This window comes from Colius striatus, chromosome 1 (assembly GCF_028858725.1).
Source record: "Colius striatus isolate bColStr4 chromosome 1, bColStr4.1.hap1, whole genome shotgun sequence".
NCBI classification, from domain to species: Eukaryota; Metazoa; Chordata; class Aves; order Coliiformes; family Coliidae; genus Colius; species Colius striatus.
Window position 1 is genome coordinate 5,947,437 of NC_084759.1, and position 18,055 is coordinate 5,965,491.

Here is an 18,055-nt window from a genome sequence, read left to right on the forward strand (position 1 = left end):
AAAATCATAGGTTTAGTCTCTGATCTATTCTCCATACGTTTGGCGGATAAACATCAGCCATCAGTCGCAGCATAAATAAATAACAAAGTTTCAAGGCTCATTTGAAATAAAAGTTGTGAGAGTTGTGCTGTGAAAGCAAGTAGAACGTGATTTTTTTTCTTCTTTTTGTTACTTTTGAAATGTGTTTTTAACTAACTTTGTTTTCCATGCTTTAATACAATATAGAAGTACTGTCTTCGTGGCTGTAGTATGGCACCATTTAAGAAAAGATGACCCTCCTTATGTTGTGCTCCTTCTCTCTTAAAGTCTGTGATTACATCAAGTACCGAAGCAGTTTTGGAAAATGTGGTTTCCAGTGTTCAAACAAGAGTTGGGAAATATATGAGGTCAAATTCTTACTCTGAAAACACTTATAAAACCTTAGGTTGTTTCTGCTTGCTGGCAAATATGACACAGATTTAAATTTTCAGAATATGCTAATAGAATAAATGGCATGTGAACCTTTCCTGTTTGCCTCATCTGTCCAGATGACCCTGGATCTGATGATACCAAAATGTGGGGGAAGGAGCAAAAAGTGAATGTTACAGAACAGAAATGGGGATACAGTCGATGTCACGGTGGATTCTTTTCTTTTAGGAGTAACCCTTTGGTATTAGTTATGAGTTTACATTTACTACATAAACAATGATTAAAAACACACAGATTGCTAGGAGGTTTTTTATACAAAAAGCAATGAATGGAAATCTGGGATTGTGTTTTAACTGATGACAGTGTAGAAGTGAATTTTCCAAACTGAACTGTTTTACTGGATTGTATTTGTCATTCATGCAATTACTGACAGTCATGTGCAGTAAAGATGGGAGTGTGTATGGAGCAGGGCTGCTCTTTAATAATTCATCCTGCTGAGCTGTAAACGTGTCACCCAGATGTGCTGCTGAGACTCATGTACTTTTTCACAGAAGAACAATGAAGATGATCTTTTCAGATTTTAAGTCTTAATCCTGAATTAGGTGATGTACACTAAGGATGTTTCTATCCTGGATGTTTAGCTGTAATTCAGTTTCAAAATACTGCCTGCAGGAATTTTTTGGGTGCAATCTTATGGGCTTCGTTGTGCAGGAATTGAGATTGGCAATCACAGCGGTCCCTTCTGGCCTTAAAAATCTGTATTTCCTCTTTGTTTCAAGTTTTAATGTACATCAAGTCTTCAATTATTTCTTCTTCTCTCTTATGAGGATATATATTTTGACAATCTTAGAACACAACCTCAAGAGACCCAAATCTCCTCCTTGAAACACTTTAAACTGTCACATCAATCAGTGTATTGAAGTTGCCAGTGTGGGTGTATTTGAGTATTAAAAGGATATTGTTAAAAATGTATTTAAGCATGGAAATTGCAGGATTAAAAATGTTAGTGAATCAGCAGCCTTGTTATTATTTTGAATCACTTAATTTTTCTAGTTCATGCAGTAGACTTTAACTTTCTCAATACAATCAAAAGCATGCTGGCAACTTGAAACACTCGGCCATTTCAAATAAAATCTGCTATTGTTACAAGTAATCCCTATTACTCCTATGAATATTATGGAGTCTGAGGGGATTTTTCTCTGGTTTTTGGTGGAGTTTTTTTCCCCCCCTGATTTATTTGCTTTATGCTGTAGAAAGCACTTTGTGTCTGACTAATTTCCTATTTCTGATTATGATTTATTTTCCTTTTCTGATCTTATGTATTTGGGAGTTCATGTCTACTGTCTTTCCCATCCATGCCATCTGTAGAAATCTCGATGGGATACTCTCTTCCAGGCTGTGAAGAAGTATGTATTTCAATAGCAGCATTAAGGATGGGATTATCCCTCTCGAGTCTTTCAGCACTTCTTTATGTGTTGGTATTTTGGATTTGATCAAAATGTTGTCCTGAAATCAGTAGTGAGACAGAAAAAACTGTAAAAACAAGTAGTAAAATATCCTGATATTTATCCCTGGAAGTTGCTACCAAACACTGGGTTCTTTGACATTCACTTTTCTAAAGAACAGTGAATGCATTTTGAGAATTTGCCTTTGAAAGAGCTCTCACATCTAGTACTGGTCTTCAGATTTCACATAGCTTTGGGCCTGATTTACACTTTTCCTCACTGCTTGATACGTCTGCCATCTTGCTTTTAAAAGTCTAGGCCTGTTCACTCAGAAAAAAAAAGTAGTTTGTTTAATAGTAGACCCTGTGTAACTTAGAGGAAGGACTGATTTCTTATGGATATGGGGAAAAAACAGCTTACTCCTGGTTCTGATCAGTCAGTCTGTGATTGCCCTTCCTGAGGTGCTGAAATGATTTTATTTTCTCGCTTCATTCTGGAGGGAAATAAGACTCCCCATTCCCAGGAATATTCATAGAGTTGGCATGCTTGCTGTTAGTCTCAGCAAAAAAAACCAAAACCCAAACAAAAGCAAGGCTGGAAAGGGAGAACATTGTATCCTGCAGGTATTGAATATGCTTCTTTTAGATAAGGGGTGAAACGTATGGATTGCTGCACTATTGCTGGGTGAGTACACAAGTGGTCGTTCTCCTTGGCTTTTGGTCTTGCATCTGTCACTTAAGGACACTTCAAATTTAAAAATCAAACTAGGCATTTGATTTTTAGTTACAAAATTATTTGTTGGATGATGCCCTTTAGAGACATGGGATGAAAAAGTTTGAGAAGTAAAGAAATTCATTTTTTTTGCTTAATTTTTACTTTACATTCACAAACTATTAACTTCAACGTAAAATAGTACTACCATTAAGAAGAAGTGGAGTGAGGTTACTAAGTGAAGTCAGATTTTGGTGTGTTTTTAGATGTCTTCTGTCCCTCCCTCCATGAGTTGCTTAGCCGAGTTGATTTCTGTGAACTGTAAGGGACTATATTTAGCTCTGTAATTGCACATCTTTTGGATTCATCTACTGAATAGTTAAGAGCATAAAATGTTCCTGTAATTCATTCATGTCTTTCACAGTGACAGAAAGAACTAATTAAATCCATGCTTCTCTGTGCTGGAGACCAGATTCCAGTTTTGGAACCCTGCTTGAGATTCACATAGAGATGTCAGGAACCCTCACATCTAGATGCTGGGCTGCACATGTGCTTCTAAACTAACCCTATCATAGTTTTTACACCTCTAGTTGTGTCTAGGCAGTGAGAGATACTTGAATGTTGGGATTTATACTGTCTTCACCCCTCTTTCCATCTCTGAGAGTGAGAGGAATTGTATCTTCAGCCAGATGAAACCTATGGACTGCTATTAATATCATCTTGACTCACTTCACCTTGTAGCTGGTTTATAAAGGCTTGCAGATTCTGTTTGCCATAGAATAACCTTTTTCATCGCAATTGTTACATAAGGAAACGCTTTCAAGGACAAGATTTGTTAAGCACATCAGTGTCAAGAATTAAAAAGTCTCAATCTGATCCCATGTGGACCACTTCTGAGTCATTTAGGAGATTCTGACAGGTATGCCTTATCAAATGCTAGATTTTGTAGGGGAAATATTAACTTGATGGGGCTGGTCATTGAAAGGAAGGGATCTGAAAACAACTCAGCAGGAACTTTTAAAGCAAAGGACCAGACTAAGCTAGCTCCTCTTAATACATTGCACTTCTTCACGCCTCAAGTCTCTTTAAAACTGGCAACTTATTTTTAGATAACAAAATTTAAATTTAGGATCATAACTTTTTGTGCTCTGAATGTTAGTGAATGTAGTTGTAAAGTCCTTGCAGCTTCCAGCAGGAAATCCAGCACGTTTTGGAGATTTTTGTTTCCCTTTTACTTCTAATAATCATTGGTATTCCATTCATAGAATCATAGAATGGTAGGGGTTGGAAGGGACCTTTAGAGATCATCTAGTCCAACCCCCCTGCTCAAGCACATCCACCTAGATCAGGTCACACAGGAACATGTCCAGACGGCTTGAAGACCTCCAAGGAAGGAGCCTCCACACCCTCCCTGGGCAGCCTGTGCCAGGGCTCTCTCACCTGAACAGTAAAGTAGTTTTCTCTTATGCTTAAATAGAACTTTTTGTGTTCCAGCTTCATCCCGTTACCCTTTTCCTGTTGCTAAGTACAATATAAAAAAATATGTCCTAGCCTCCTGAAACTTAACATTTAGATACTTACAAATATCAATGAGATCACCCCTCAGTCTCCTCCAGACTAAACAGCCCCAGTTCCCGCAGCCTTTCCTCATAGGGAAGATGTTCCAGTCCCTTGATTGTCTTGGTGGCCCTGCGCTGGACTCTCTCCAGAGGTTCCCTGTCCCTCTTGAGCTGAGGAGCCCAAAATTGGACACAGTACTCCAGATGAGGCCTCACCAGGGCAGAGTGGAGAGGGAGAAGAACCTCCCTTGACCTGCTGGCCACACTTTTCTTGATGCATCCCAGGCTGCCATTGGCCTTCTTGGCCATGAGGGCACATTGCTGGGTCTTATTTAGCTTATTATCAATCAGGACTCCCAGGTCTCTCTCTCTGCAGAGCTGCTTTTCAGCAGTTCGACCCCCAGCCTGTACTGGTGCATGGGGTTGTTCCTTCCCAGATGCAGGACTCTGCAGTTGTCCTTGTTGAACCTCATGAGGTTCCTCTCTGCCCAACTCTCAAGCCAATCGAGATCCCACTGAATGGCAGCACTGCCTTCTGGGGAATCAGCCAGTCTGGTGTCATCAAAGAACTTACTGAGGGTACACTCTGTCCCCTCATCCAGGTCATTGATGAAGATGTTGACCAAGACTGGCCCCAGAACTGATCCCTGTGGAACTCCACTGGCCACAGGCCTCCAACTCAATTCTGTGCCATTGATCACCACCCTCTGGGCTCTGTCATTCAGCCAGCTCTTGATCCGTCTCGCTGTCCACTCATCCAAGCCACACTGCTTGAGCTTTGTGATGAGGATGTTGTGGGATACAGTGTCAAAAGCACATGGCCACATTTTTCACACCAAGTCCTGTTCAACTACCTCCCAGGTTTTAGAGTGAATGGAATGGGAGCAGTGCAAAGCTGTAGGTTATGCTCAAGACTGTAGAAAGAACACTTCCTTTTCAAAGAGTTAAACAAACAAGTAGCAGAAAATTACTGTCTAAACTTTGCCAACTTTCACTGTAAAGCTTTGATTTAAAGATGTAGCTGCATTTATGGCAGTAATCCCTTTTCCATCCAGACATTGTTTCCTATGTGAGAAATAGTGAGATAATTTGCACGCAAAAGGGCTTTAGGAGCAGATGTTACATAGAACAAGTAATTGTTGTATAAATGCAGGCTTCAAAGCAAAGTGGAGTAGCGCAATTGATATTCTTTTTTTTCCAACTCTGCTGTTGTCCTTATATTTGGCTTATTTTTTTATACAGATCCATGCCATTTCAGTTTCCTCACCTGCATAAAATCATAGAATCACAGAATGGTAGGGGTTGGAAGGGACCTCTAAAGATCATCTAGTGTAACTGCAGAAGCAGGTCCACCTAGATAAGGTTGCACAGGAACACATCTACGTGGGTTTTTAAGACCTTCAGAGAACGAGCCTCCACACCTTCCCTGGGCAGCCTGGGCAGCCTGGGCCAGGGCTTCCTCACCTGAACAGTGGAATAGTTTTTCCTTATGTTTAATGGAACTCTTTGTGTTCCAGCTTCTTCCCATTACCCCTTGTCCTGTTGCTAGATACAATAGAAAAAAGGGATGCCCCAACCTCCTGACACCCACCATTTATATACTTATTAATGAGATCCCCCCTCAGTCTCCTCTTTTCTAGACTAAACAGCCCCAGTTCCCACAGCCTTTCCTCATAAGGTGCCCAGCTTGTTCTCCACGGGGCTTACTTTGATCAGTAGAGAGGGATGAGGGATCCACCTTCAAAGAGCATTTTAACCTACCTAAGATCTGAATTATCTTGACAATTGTCACCTTCTCTCTCCCCATAGGCCGCAGAGGGAACACACGGTAACTGCAGCAACTCGCTTGTCTCACTTACATGATGTCTCAGTCTCCCATACATTTTAGTACAAGAACCAGCTCCTTGTGTGAGATATTTATGAAAGCTGACACTGAGTGTTCTATCAGTGCTATAAATTAACACCATTCATTATTTTTGTGGGGAAAAGTGTTATAAATTATTGTGCTGTTAGTCACTAGAACTGGAGGCAACCGTAGTGTCGATACAGACATCAGAGACAGCTGTGCATCCTCTCCTCCACTCCTGGTAAGTGCTCCTTGCACTCAGTAGAAGTAATGGTGTTTTCTTACTTCACATCCTCTCTTCTTTCCTTCTGAATATGTTCCAGATGTCCAAGTTCGATGTCAGGGAGTGACCATGGAGAAAAAGCTGAATTTGTAACTAGTGGCTGAGGATTTTGCAGTCCTTGTTTCAGCAAAATGAGAAAAATCTGCCTTACTCAGATTTGCTTATTTGGATCAGGTCCTACCAGTTTCTTGCTTCTTACAAGTACTTAAAGTCTGTTTCACTATGGTTTCTTCTCATATTAAATGTAGATTCAAACAGTGCCAAGCAGAATCTTTAAAAAAAACAAAGATCATGTATTCTCTCGCCATATTCATCCCAGAAATAGTCAAGGAATCTGCCTTGACCTGATGGGGGGACGACAGTGGTAACCAACAGGTAAAATACGTCAAGACGCTGTTTGCTTTTTAATGGCTGTGGTTCAGAGAAGCTTTTGGTGTCATTAAACTCTCATTGCCAGAACAAATTAGTGCAAATGTCCTTAAGTCTGTCCTCGCTTTTGGGATGAAGAGGTCAGTGCTTCCTTCAAAGCACGTTTATCATGGAACTGAATGATGAAGAGTTTCTCTGTGAAGAGGGAATCCAAACAATTCATGGTTTTACAAGCTGAGACCAGTATTGTGTGGTTTACACATTGTGTGCTATTCTCTCCCCTGGTTGTATGACTTATATTGCATTATGCTGTAGTGGAATCATTCAAGTTGCCTTCCAGTCCAGACCTAGGTGTTGTGTGCTGCAGTAATACTGCCTTGCAGATGGATATCTGCTGAGCTGTGCTTCTAACAAAGAAAAAAAATCCAAAAGCACCATAACCAGACCCCCAAACCAAACTTTGCAGATCTACAGATTCAGTTGATGAATGTCCAAAATGGAGAAAGAATTTTCCCTTGTGTGCCTGGAGGCATGTGCTTTATTTAATAACTTAGAGACTCTGGTATAACACTGAAGTTCATAAATGAATGTGAGAAAATGTAAGACCACAATGCATAGTTTGGTAATAAATAAAAGCAATATAATCTCATTTGTTTTTAATAGTTTTCATCATTAGAAAGATATTGGTGTTACTGCATTAGATCTGACTTTTCTGAATTCCACATTGTTTTCTTTCCTGTGACACAGTACTTCCTCTGTATGAGTTTGGAAGTTATTTATTCTTGAACAGACATATTTTTGTTAGCTTTCTCCCTCCTTCCGATTTTCGGATTTATGTTTAATTTTGATGTTGAATATTCTCTTAAACAAAAAAACCCTAAAGCCACAGCAGCTGTATTTATAATTCTTGGATTTTACTCTTGCAACTATATGTCAGTTTCCACTAGTTCTCTGTATTGCATACAATTAGTTTGTGAGCTTTTCAAAGGAAGGCTCTTTAATAATTTTACACTGTTACAATGTCAATTTACATTTATTCTCGTGCATAAAGAAGAGGTTTTTCTTTGGTGCTACATCACTGTGGGGATTTGTGACTTCATTTTTCATTCTGTCTTCATATTTGCATGGTTGATTTAATATTAGCACTTGTACACCTAGATTTTAACATTGTGACAGTTGAAAAGCAGAAACAAGAAGTTCAGGTGAAGCTACTTCTATTTGCAGGGTTTCTGTAGTTTTAGGAGTCTTAAGCCTTCAGAATCTGCTCATATCAGAGCCACAAACAGTCTGTATAGCAGGTCATAGGATTTGAGAAAGGATCACTAATGAGCAGGCCCCACATTACCTTCCTTCTGAAGAAAGGCTGTGGGATCTGGGGCTGCTTAGTCTGGATAAGAGGGGATTGCAAGGGAGATCTTAATATTTACAAATATCTAAATGGTGGGTGTCGGGAGGTAGGGGCAGCACTTTTTTCTGTTATATCTAGTGACAGGACAAGGGGTAATGGGAATCATGGAATCATAGAATGGTAGGGGTTGGAAGGGACCTTTAGAGATCATCTAGTCCAACCCCCTGCAGAAGCAGGTTCACCTAGATCAGGTCAGGTAGGAACATGTCCAGGCGGGTCTTGAAGACCTCCAGGGAAGGAGCCTCCACAACCCCTTTGGGCAGCCTGTGCCACAATAAGAGATTTTTCTTATGTTTAAATGGAACTTTTTGTGTTCCAGCTTAATCCCATTACCCCTTGTCCTGTTACTAGTTACTAGTCTCCTCTTTTCTAGACTAAACAGCCCCAGTTCCTGAAGCCTTTTCTTGTATGAAAGATGCTCCAGGCCCTTGATCATCTTGGTGGCCCTGTGCTGGACTCTCTCCAGAGAAGAAGCTGGAACACAAAGAGTTCCACTTAAACATAAGGAAAAACTGTTTTACCATTGTGAAGATGGAGCCCTGGCCCAGGCTGCCCAGGGAGGGTGTGGAGTCTCCTTCTCTGGAGGTTTTCAAAACCCACCTGGACACATTCCTATGTGACCTGATCTAAGTGGACCTGTTTGAGCAGGGGGGTTGGACTAGATGATCTTTAGAGGTCCCTTCCAACCGCTACCATTCTGTGATTCTATGACTCAACATAACTGGGAAAAAAAAATGGTGCTGGTGGGATGAGCAGCTGCCATCAGCAGTTGCTAAAGCTCCTCCATGGTCTCTGAAAAGCAGTGATGTGGTCAGAAGAATCCAGGTCCTAGAGTGTGCAGTTAGAGAGGCATCTATGGAATGGATGTCAGTCTGGGTCCTTCTGCACAGCAGGGAGGCAAACCAAAAGTCCTAATAGGGCTCCTCCAGGCTCTATGTGTCTGTGTTTTCTATTTCTCAGAAAATCCAGCTGACACATCATGGCATAGCTCCTGCTCTACAGAGCAATCTGACTTGCAGAGCGTTTAGCCCTGTTTGCTGTGCCGTCTGCACAGATTAGTATTCTGTAACAATAGACTACTGTGCAACTTCTGCTCTTTACTTGCAGCCTGTTGCACTAGCTCTTTGGAGCAGAGACCTGCAGTAACACGACGTGTTAACACCATTCAGTGCAGAGCTGCCTTGCTCTAGCCCAGTTTCTCTTGGCATTTAGATGCTTCATTTCCCCTTAACCTGCCTGAAGTATAGAATCATAGAATCGTAGAATCGTAGAATGGTAGGGGTTGGAAGAGACCTTTAGAGATCATCTAGTCCAACCTCCCTGCCTTGTTCTGTGAAATTTACTGTTGTACAGCAGTTCTTCTCACAGAATATCTGCCCTATTTCTTGTCTACTAACAGCATCAAGGTCTAGAATAACAATGCTTCACAACTGAGCCGTTCCTAAATTGGTGTTTTGTGGGAAAGCAGCCTGTGCAGAGAACTCACCAAGGCTATGCTTAATTTAGGGATGTTGCACTTCTTTTTTGCATTTAAGAATTTTTTGCATTTGCATCAGAATGCAACCTTAACTTCAGTTATCATTCCTTGAAAGAACAAGATTTATCTTTACAGAAAGAACAAGAACAATCTCCTCTGTATTTGATCTGGTTCCTAACAGCTGAAACCCCAGAAATAAGCCTGCTTGGTAATCCCTTGACTGACTGATCAAACCTCCATTTTTAATTCCACTTGTTTTCCCTAGAAGATGGGTTTATGTGTCAAGCATACTCTCAGAGGCTGTTATTTTTAACCCTTTTGCTTGTTTGTTGTGAGTGCTCATCACACTGGGTGACAGTGTTTGTCACATACTTAATGCCTTATGTTTCCTCAAGGTTCCATAACCCATATGTTGCCTTTTCTTGATAGTTCAGTGAAGTCTTTTTGTGGATATGAAGGGCCCAAGATGCTGAGAACTTTCTGGTTTGTACAGGGACACATATTCCCTGTCTGCTTTCCCTCTGTGCAATTTACTAGATTAATTTGTGTCTCATATCGATGTCTATATGTAAATATTATATGATTGTCATTTGTATAACAGTTCTAAAGCCTTTTGAAGCATTGAAGCCTACAGCATGTGTTTTTCCCAGCCATCTTAGTGTACTGTTTCTTGTGTTTGTGTCTAAAATTCAATGGGCTGACACCTCCTCTGTGTGTCCAGAGCATCACATATAAACAGGATTTTATCCTTTATGTTTACTGTTGTGTGTGAAGATTAAGAAAGGTAAATGAGTTACTGATGGCTTTGGCTTGGATCAATCCAAGACAGACTGCCTGGAAATTTCTTATAAACTGCTGCATCCCCTCCCATTGACCTATAACAACACATTTTAATTTTTTGAGCTTTTATAGAGCAGAGGGTTATATCAGGAGATCTTAAAATAACTGAGGGAGGGAACAATGTTTGCTCAGACTGCTGGCTTTTTTTGTCGGTGGTCATCTAAACAAAAGTGTGAATTCTCCAAAAATGAAAGTAGTTTTTGAAATCTTTTTCTTCTAGAATCATTAGAGTTCACTGAGAGAAGTTCCTTGCCGTTTTTCTTGGTGCTCTGATTACATTTCTCACTTCTATTTGAACTGCTATGTTTTTCCTCCCCCATCCTTCATGCCTTTTCAAGCTTCACTGACCTACATTTTCTCAATTCTGCTTGTCCAAAAGCTGGAAAGGGTCTCCTGAGTTGTGTTGGTGTGCTTTTCTTTAAAAAGTCACCTATACCACAGATTTTAGGAGTTAAAAAATATCCAAAATCCCTCTTAGGAAAGGGGGCTGATACAATTACGACCCAAAAAAAAAGACATTGAAATAAAACCCCACGATCACTCATCTGAAGTAATATCAAATATCTCTCACTGATGAAACAATATTTTTCATTTCAGTCAACATTTTCCTATACTGTCACCCAAGTCTTTTTGTTCACAAACTGTGATGCCAATGGGAGGCAAGAAATACAAATATGATACTAGAGAGTGCTCCAGACCATTGTAGGCTGGCTGCTCCCTGAGAGGCAGTGGCTGCCTGATGCTTGTGTGGGTGCAGGGTACTGTTAAACGGCCAACTAGGATTTCTTGCATGTGTAAGGCAAAGGTTTCCAGTTCCTGCTGAGTTTGGAATCATGTTTGCTTTTATTTTCTCCATCTGTTGGGCTACCATGCTTCATAGCAGAAGCTGAGTGACAGGATCATACCCCTCTGAAAGGCAGCAGCAGCTCTCAGCAGACTTGCAGGTTTTCATAACATAGCGTTTTGTCTGCAAAACCAGTCCTGGCCTATATTGTGTATGAGTCTACATAGAGTTCAGCCTATATGGCTTTATTGTGGCCAGAAGGAACTCTAAGCGCTTGAAAATAAGCATCTGCTTGAATTATGTGGTGCTTCTATCACCTGTTTCTTTGTTTTGAGTCATCATCATTCAACATATCCTGCTTTGAGGAGTTTTGCAAACAGAGCTTCCTGGAGACTGGTTTTGAATATTTTGTGTTTCTTGTCCCGTTTCAATTAATCCTGTTAGTTAAATCTTTTCCAATTTCAGTATTAAAATTCATAGGCATTCCTAAATTATCTTTAGCTCTAATTTATTAGGAAGAAGTTCTTCGCTGTGAGGTTGGTGAGACACTGGCATGGGCTGTGAATGCCCAGAGAGGCTGTGGATGCCCCATCCCTGGAAGTCTTCAAGACTGGGTTGGATGGGGCTTGGAGCACCCTGGTCTAATGGAAGATGCCCTGCCCATGGCAGGGAGATTGTACTAGATGAAATTTAAGGTCCCTTCCGGTCCAAATAATTCTATGATTCTATGCTTTAGTTCATCTAAAGGGTAAATGGTTTGGGTGACATCTGGGAGATATTTAGTAAAACCGTTTCCTGTATCCTAGAGCTGTTCCCATAGATGTGATGTTGTGTGAACTGCCATGTATGGGCATGGCTGTGTCATCCTCTGTCCCATGTAAGGATGCAGTGTGTATCAAAGACTTTAACCAACACAGCTGTCTCCACACCAGCAGAGCTGCAATGCTTTAATTCCACCAGTACTGTGCTTTAGTTGCTGCATTAAGTATAATTAGATGAACTCGAATGGCATGTAAGTGAAGCTCAGTCCTGCTGCCTTCAAGCAAGCACAGCTCCCAGGGGGGTTTATGTTTTGATTAAATAGCCGAGCATTGGATCTACAGGGTCAAGCTAATGTACAGGTATTTCAAAGTACACCATGGAGCTTGTTCCTCTGTAATGCTGCAGCTTTGAGGTTGTTTAGACTAATGATATTTTGATTTCACAGCATTTATGTGCTTTCCTTTACTCACTTGGCAGTTGTATGGGTGTGCTCACAAGCACTATGCACCTGCCCCATGTAAGCATATAACACAGGTTTTGTATACATAACTCCTATAAGATTTGCTATCACCTAAACACATTCATGCAGTCAGAATACCCATCTGTAATACTCTTGCTGAAAAAAAATGCAGCTTAATTTTTACTGTATCTCCTTGCCCATGTGCAGTTTCAGTGATTCTAACGTGTTCGCGAAAAACGAGAACATGACAAAGACCCAGCAATAAACCAGGAGAGGAAGGGAATCTTTGTGCTTTAAGGTACTGATTAGTATTGAAAGTGGCATCCAAATCTCTGATATGGACTCTGAGAAGTAACTCAGAATTGATTTTGACATTTTATCAGAGTAGATGATTAAAAAAACCTCCAAGGAAGGAGACTCCACACCCTCCCTGGGCAGCCTGTGCCAGGGCTCCCTCAGCTCAACAGTGAGATAGTTTTTCCTTATGTTTAAATGGAACTTTCTGTGTTCCAGCTTCATTTTAAGAGCAATGCTTTAGGAAAGAATTTTTTATCGGTGAGGATTTAATTTCTCCTGATGTATAATACATATTACTCTGTAGCTTTTTGCATGTATGGCTTCATTTCTTGTTGACAGTATCCCTGGCAAAATTATTCTCTGTAAGTTATACTTAACAAAGCTGTGTTTTGTTGTATTAGCGCTGCATTTCCTGTACCATTTTATTATTTGTTTCATCAGATGTGTAAGCATTGTCCCAACAGATTTTTTGGCTCAGTAGTATAACTGCCTGCTTATGGAGCTTTAGAAATCTACATTACATAAAAGAGTGAGGATTATTCTCTAATGCTCCCATCTACAGTTATAACTGCAAGGAAAGGATTTGTTTTATTTCTGATACCTACAGAGGTCGATGCATTGCATTAAACAGAGACATTCTGTAAAAGAAATATAAAACCAATTTCTTGTGTGGTAAAACTTAGATTGTTTGAGGGAAGAAAAACTTTTCCTTAGAAATCCAATATGCAAAGTTAAAGCTCTATGGTTTTATTTGATTTTGCAGTCTCTGATTATTGTAGCAATTGCCCTTTCCCTGATCAGTAACGTAAACCACAAATATTTATGAAGCAGTTGAAAAATTACAGAGTGGTGAAACAATAACATTTTCATTCATTAGTTTGGGTTAGCAGGTAACTTTTTGGACAAGGTACTGTAGAACCATAAAAGCTGTTTTATCCTTAGAAAAAAAAAAAATTACTATTATGTCCTGGATGAGTACCTGTGTGACCTAGTCTAGATGGTCCTGCTCTAGCAGGGAGATTGGACTAGACGATCTTTTGAAGTCCCTTCCAGCCCTTGAGATTCTATGATTCTGTGATTCTGTGTAAAGCTGTTTTGAGTATGATTTATTTAAATGAAACAGCAATGCATATACTGTCAGAGACATACATGATTTTTTGTAGGGCTGTGTCTTCTGAATGGTTTTTGTCAAAGTCATCATCAAAGCCAAAAGGATCAATTTAAAAATAGCATCATAAAATGCAAAGAAACAGTAAGAGAAAGTAGAATTATGTCCAGTAGACTTCATGGGGTATATCTTGTGTTAACTTTTCAGTGGTCTTTTGTTAGCTTTTGACTGCTAAAAAATAACTGGATGCTCCACTGGATATTATGGTCCCCTACACAGAGTGATGCAGTATTTGATATTCTTCAGACATACCATATTACTGTATTACTTCCTATTTCTGATTGGTATGTAAAGGTATGAATGTTTTGTAGTGGTATTGAAAAGGATTAGTCCCTATGCTGGTAAATACAATACAAATCCATATGAATATCTAGTCCCAAGTCATTTATAACCAGTAAAGCTCATAAAAAAGGCTGAAAGTTGCTTTTTTTGAAAACCTAATCTAGTGCCAAAATGACTGGAGATTCAAATAGTCTCCATAAGCCCCTTGTTCTTCAGGAGTGCTCCAGCAGAAGTGGTTACAGAGCCCTCCTTCCTAACAAGCTAAAATACTCTTGGTCAAGATATGTTTCCAGTTGATAACAGAACATCAGTGATGACTTTCAGCAAAAGCCGGGCAGCCTCAGGGTGACTCAATCTCTCAGCACATCCAACACATCATGGGAAACTAGATCCACTGTTACCAAGTGGGATTGTGTGGGAAAAAGCTGCACCTCCATGCAGGGCTTAGGGAGGCAGTAGAATTAATGTATCCTATTAAAGCTGGACAGGAAAATTAGGCAAGACGATAATGACTTGATCTGGGATTTAGCGAGGATTTGTATTTAACACTAAAACTGTGCTCTGTTGCTGGTTGTTCAGTTTGTAGAATTCAGAACTTTTTAGGAGTCAACCAATGGTAGGCTTTTTTTCCATCTTGCTGAACTGAAAAATGATAATTTAAGTGAGAATAAAAACTCTGTTCATACCGCCAAACAATGCTACTTTTTTGTATCTGTATCATAAGATCCATACACTTTAAGGAAGAAGTGATTAATGAAGAAGGGGATGTCAGCACACTTCACCAAGGGACCGAGAAAGAGGGAGTGGCAGTGCATCTCTCTGGTGTGGAATAGGCATTCAAATCCCACTTCCATGATTTCTCAGTTGGGCAATTTATGAGTAGTATCCTTGGTACTATATACTTTGCAGTGGTTTCCCACCACTCTCTGCTACTTAGAATGCCTGATTCCAACCCATGCTTTAAGTTAGTAACTATTTGAGGACAGCCAAAGCTCTCAGTATATAAGAGAAAGCACAGGAATCACAGTTGGGTCAGACACAGTCATGAGGTCATAGAATCATAGAATGTTAGGGGTTGGAAGGGACCTTTAGAGATCATCTAGTCCAACCTCCCTTCAGAAGCAGGTTCACCTAGATCAGGTCGCATAGGAACATGTCCAGGCAGGTAGGTCAGTGAAAGATATGACATGATTGAGATTTTCAAGGCAAAACAAGCTGAGCTCACATGTAGAATTAGTTCTTTATTCCCAGACAGTTGTCAGGAATACCCACAACTTCTGTTTCTAGGCTGTGATTTTGTTTTGGGTGATCTGTGATGTGAGCCCAGCCCAGGTGAGGTGACCTAGCCTTTAAGAGAACTGATGTCTCTGCATTGTGTGAGTCCTAAGTGCACTACTGGCTTTAGGTGAAAACAGAGCAATTGACTAACCCTTGCCTGCCCCAGGGACTGCTGTCATAGAAAGAAGGGATTCCTTTTGGGGACACCCTCAAGGTGGGATTGCAGCAGTGAGCTCCTTCACCATATAAATGTCTACACTGCAATAAAATGCTCCTTTATATATAAGTGATATGTATATATATATTTATATATGTGTGTGTATATATATACATTTAAATACAAATCATAGAATCATGGAATCATAGAATAGTAGGGGTTGGAAGGGACCTTTAGAGATCATCTAGTCCAACCCCTCTGCAGAAGCAGGTTCACCTAGATCAGGTCACAAAATCAAATGAATCAAAATCCTTTTGATTCATTGTGTTTTTCAAGTTCTCTTGTAAAATGCTTGTGACCAGGTAGAATTTCTGTGAGAAGAAAAGAAATTGCATATTCTTAAACATTAATAATTAATGAAATATTTCCTCTTTTTAATTTAAGAATGTTATCACCTTAGAGTACAAATCATGTCTCTTCCCCTACTGTCAACTTGTCTAATTTCACACCACAAGACCCACACTACAGGCATCATTTCATCAAGATCGTTGGATGAACACTGATGATCTGTTCTTATATAGTGATAAATAAGTTTTCTTTCAGTTATTTAGGTAAAAGAATGATAAACACAGTCTGTTTTACCTTTCCAATCCTTTTACAGTACTTGTACTCTAGTACAGTAATCTTACTAGAGTCTGAACCTCTCCTGGTAATGAAACTTCCATTGAACTATACTTGAGGAGATTTAGACTGAGGCATTTGTTTCACTGTAGTTATTAGTTTGGTTTTTGTTTTTTTTTTTTTTTTTTTCTATCCAGTAATCTTATGGCAAGCATGAGTGCCATATAATTACAAAAGTGTGTGCAGACATCTCAGTGTCATAAACTGAAGGGTGAAGTCTGATTTTCCATTTTCCCCTGTTTTCTTATATGTAAGATGGTGATGTTTGGGTTTCATACAATTTTATATGTCACTCACGCTCTTGACAAATGACTGCACAAAGATAACAGCAGCAGGAGAAACAGAGCTCTATTTCTCTGGACTGTTACAGAAAGGCTGGATTGCTGCATTTGAGCCAACACATGAATGAAGGTCTGCTATCAAAGACTCATTTTTAACAAAGACGTAGATAGCAATTTTATGTAGTGATGGAACAGGAAAAAAAACAACCCAGTCCTTGGAAACCTGCCTTTCAGATACACATTTGCTATTCAGAGAACTGAGAACTGAGTGCTGCAGATGTGAAGCAAGCACTTTCATCCCTTCTCTGAATATGTTTTAAGGCCAGTTTTCCTGCATGAGTATCCATAATGGTTATTGTCTGTAATTTTGTAGCTTCTGCAAATTGTAATGTGATCCAAACCCCATAGCTTCCAGCTGGTTTTGGGTATATGAAAGTTGAACATTGGTTGTAGATACCATTCAAAGGATTATTTTCCTTTTGCTGGGAGATGCTGGCATGCAGTAATCTCCCTGCTTTGGTGTTGGGTTAATCTCTCCATTTCGCCTGTGTTGCTCATGGCATATGGCTAATGACAGAATGCAATAACATTTGTTGTAAATGTTCCTCACGTGTGTGAACAATGCCTTCAGAAATGTGAAGTTAATATTTGAGCACTTAAATACTTTCCAGAGCCAATAAAAGACTTTCTTTTTCGGTACTTCTTCATTTTTAGATACTGACCGAGCTTTAGTGCTGCTGGAAGAATACTGTAAAAAACTAAGGAAGCCAGAAGAACAGCAACTGAAAAAAGCCATCAGAAAGGTCATGGGCATCTTTAAGAGCAGCTTGTTTCAGGCACTTCTGGGTAGGTACTAATATTTAATACTAGATACATGCTTTTGAAGGCCAGAACCAGATCAGATCTAGTAACTTACTGATCACTATTGAATTTGTGTTTACAATGGAACAAGACATTGAGCTGATCCTTTCAGGTTCTCTGTGGGGGAAGCTCATTGTCCTGATATTTCAAATGCATTTTCTTATTTATAGTGAAAGAAAGAGTAACAAAAAACTCATGCAAGATAAGATAGCAAATGTTTGTTTCTAAACCTTGCTGCTTTCCTTTGTTTGATGGAAGTTACTGAACCAGAGTAGGGTAGAACTGTTTATTCAAAGTTGAAAATGAAGCCATCTCCACACAGGTAAATGGCCGAAGTTTCATTGATTTTACTGGCACCAAGTAGCATCTCAAATCTTTGTGTCTTTTGCATTATGATTTTGTGAAAATCTTTAGCCCAAAAAGCTCAGAAATGAGCCAATAAAAATGCTCAAGGGCACAGAGAAAACTTGGCAGAATGTTCCTGTTAATGTGACGTTGCACTGTTAAAATGCACATGCTGGTGTATTGCTCAGCCTTCCGTCTGTTTACTTGAAGGTCTCCATTTCATTTTGTAAATGGTGGTATTTGTCAAAGTGCCTGATGGTTTTCAGCTTATGTAAAATAACCACCATAAGTTACTACAGATAATGTTTTCAAGGTCACAAAGGTACTCAGTTGCTGTAGCATCCCTGTTGTCC

General features: G+C 39.8%; 1 protein-coding gene across 1 annotated transcript in view; it reads left to right on the plus strand.

Moving 5' to 3' along the window:
* DLG2 (discs large MAGUK scaffold protein 2) overlaps positions 1 to 18,055 on the plus strand; it is a 1,019,609-nt gene that overhangs the window by 2,311 nt on the left and 999,243 nt on the right. Inside the window, exon 4 of the mRNA XM_061990809.1 lies at positions 17,211 to 17,342. Within this exon, the coding sequence (XP_061846793.1) occupies positions 17,211 to 17,342 (132 nt within the window). The remainder of the gene's footprint in view (positions 1 to 17,210; positions 17,343 to 18,055) is intronic.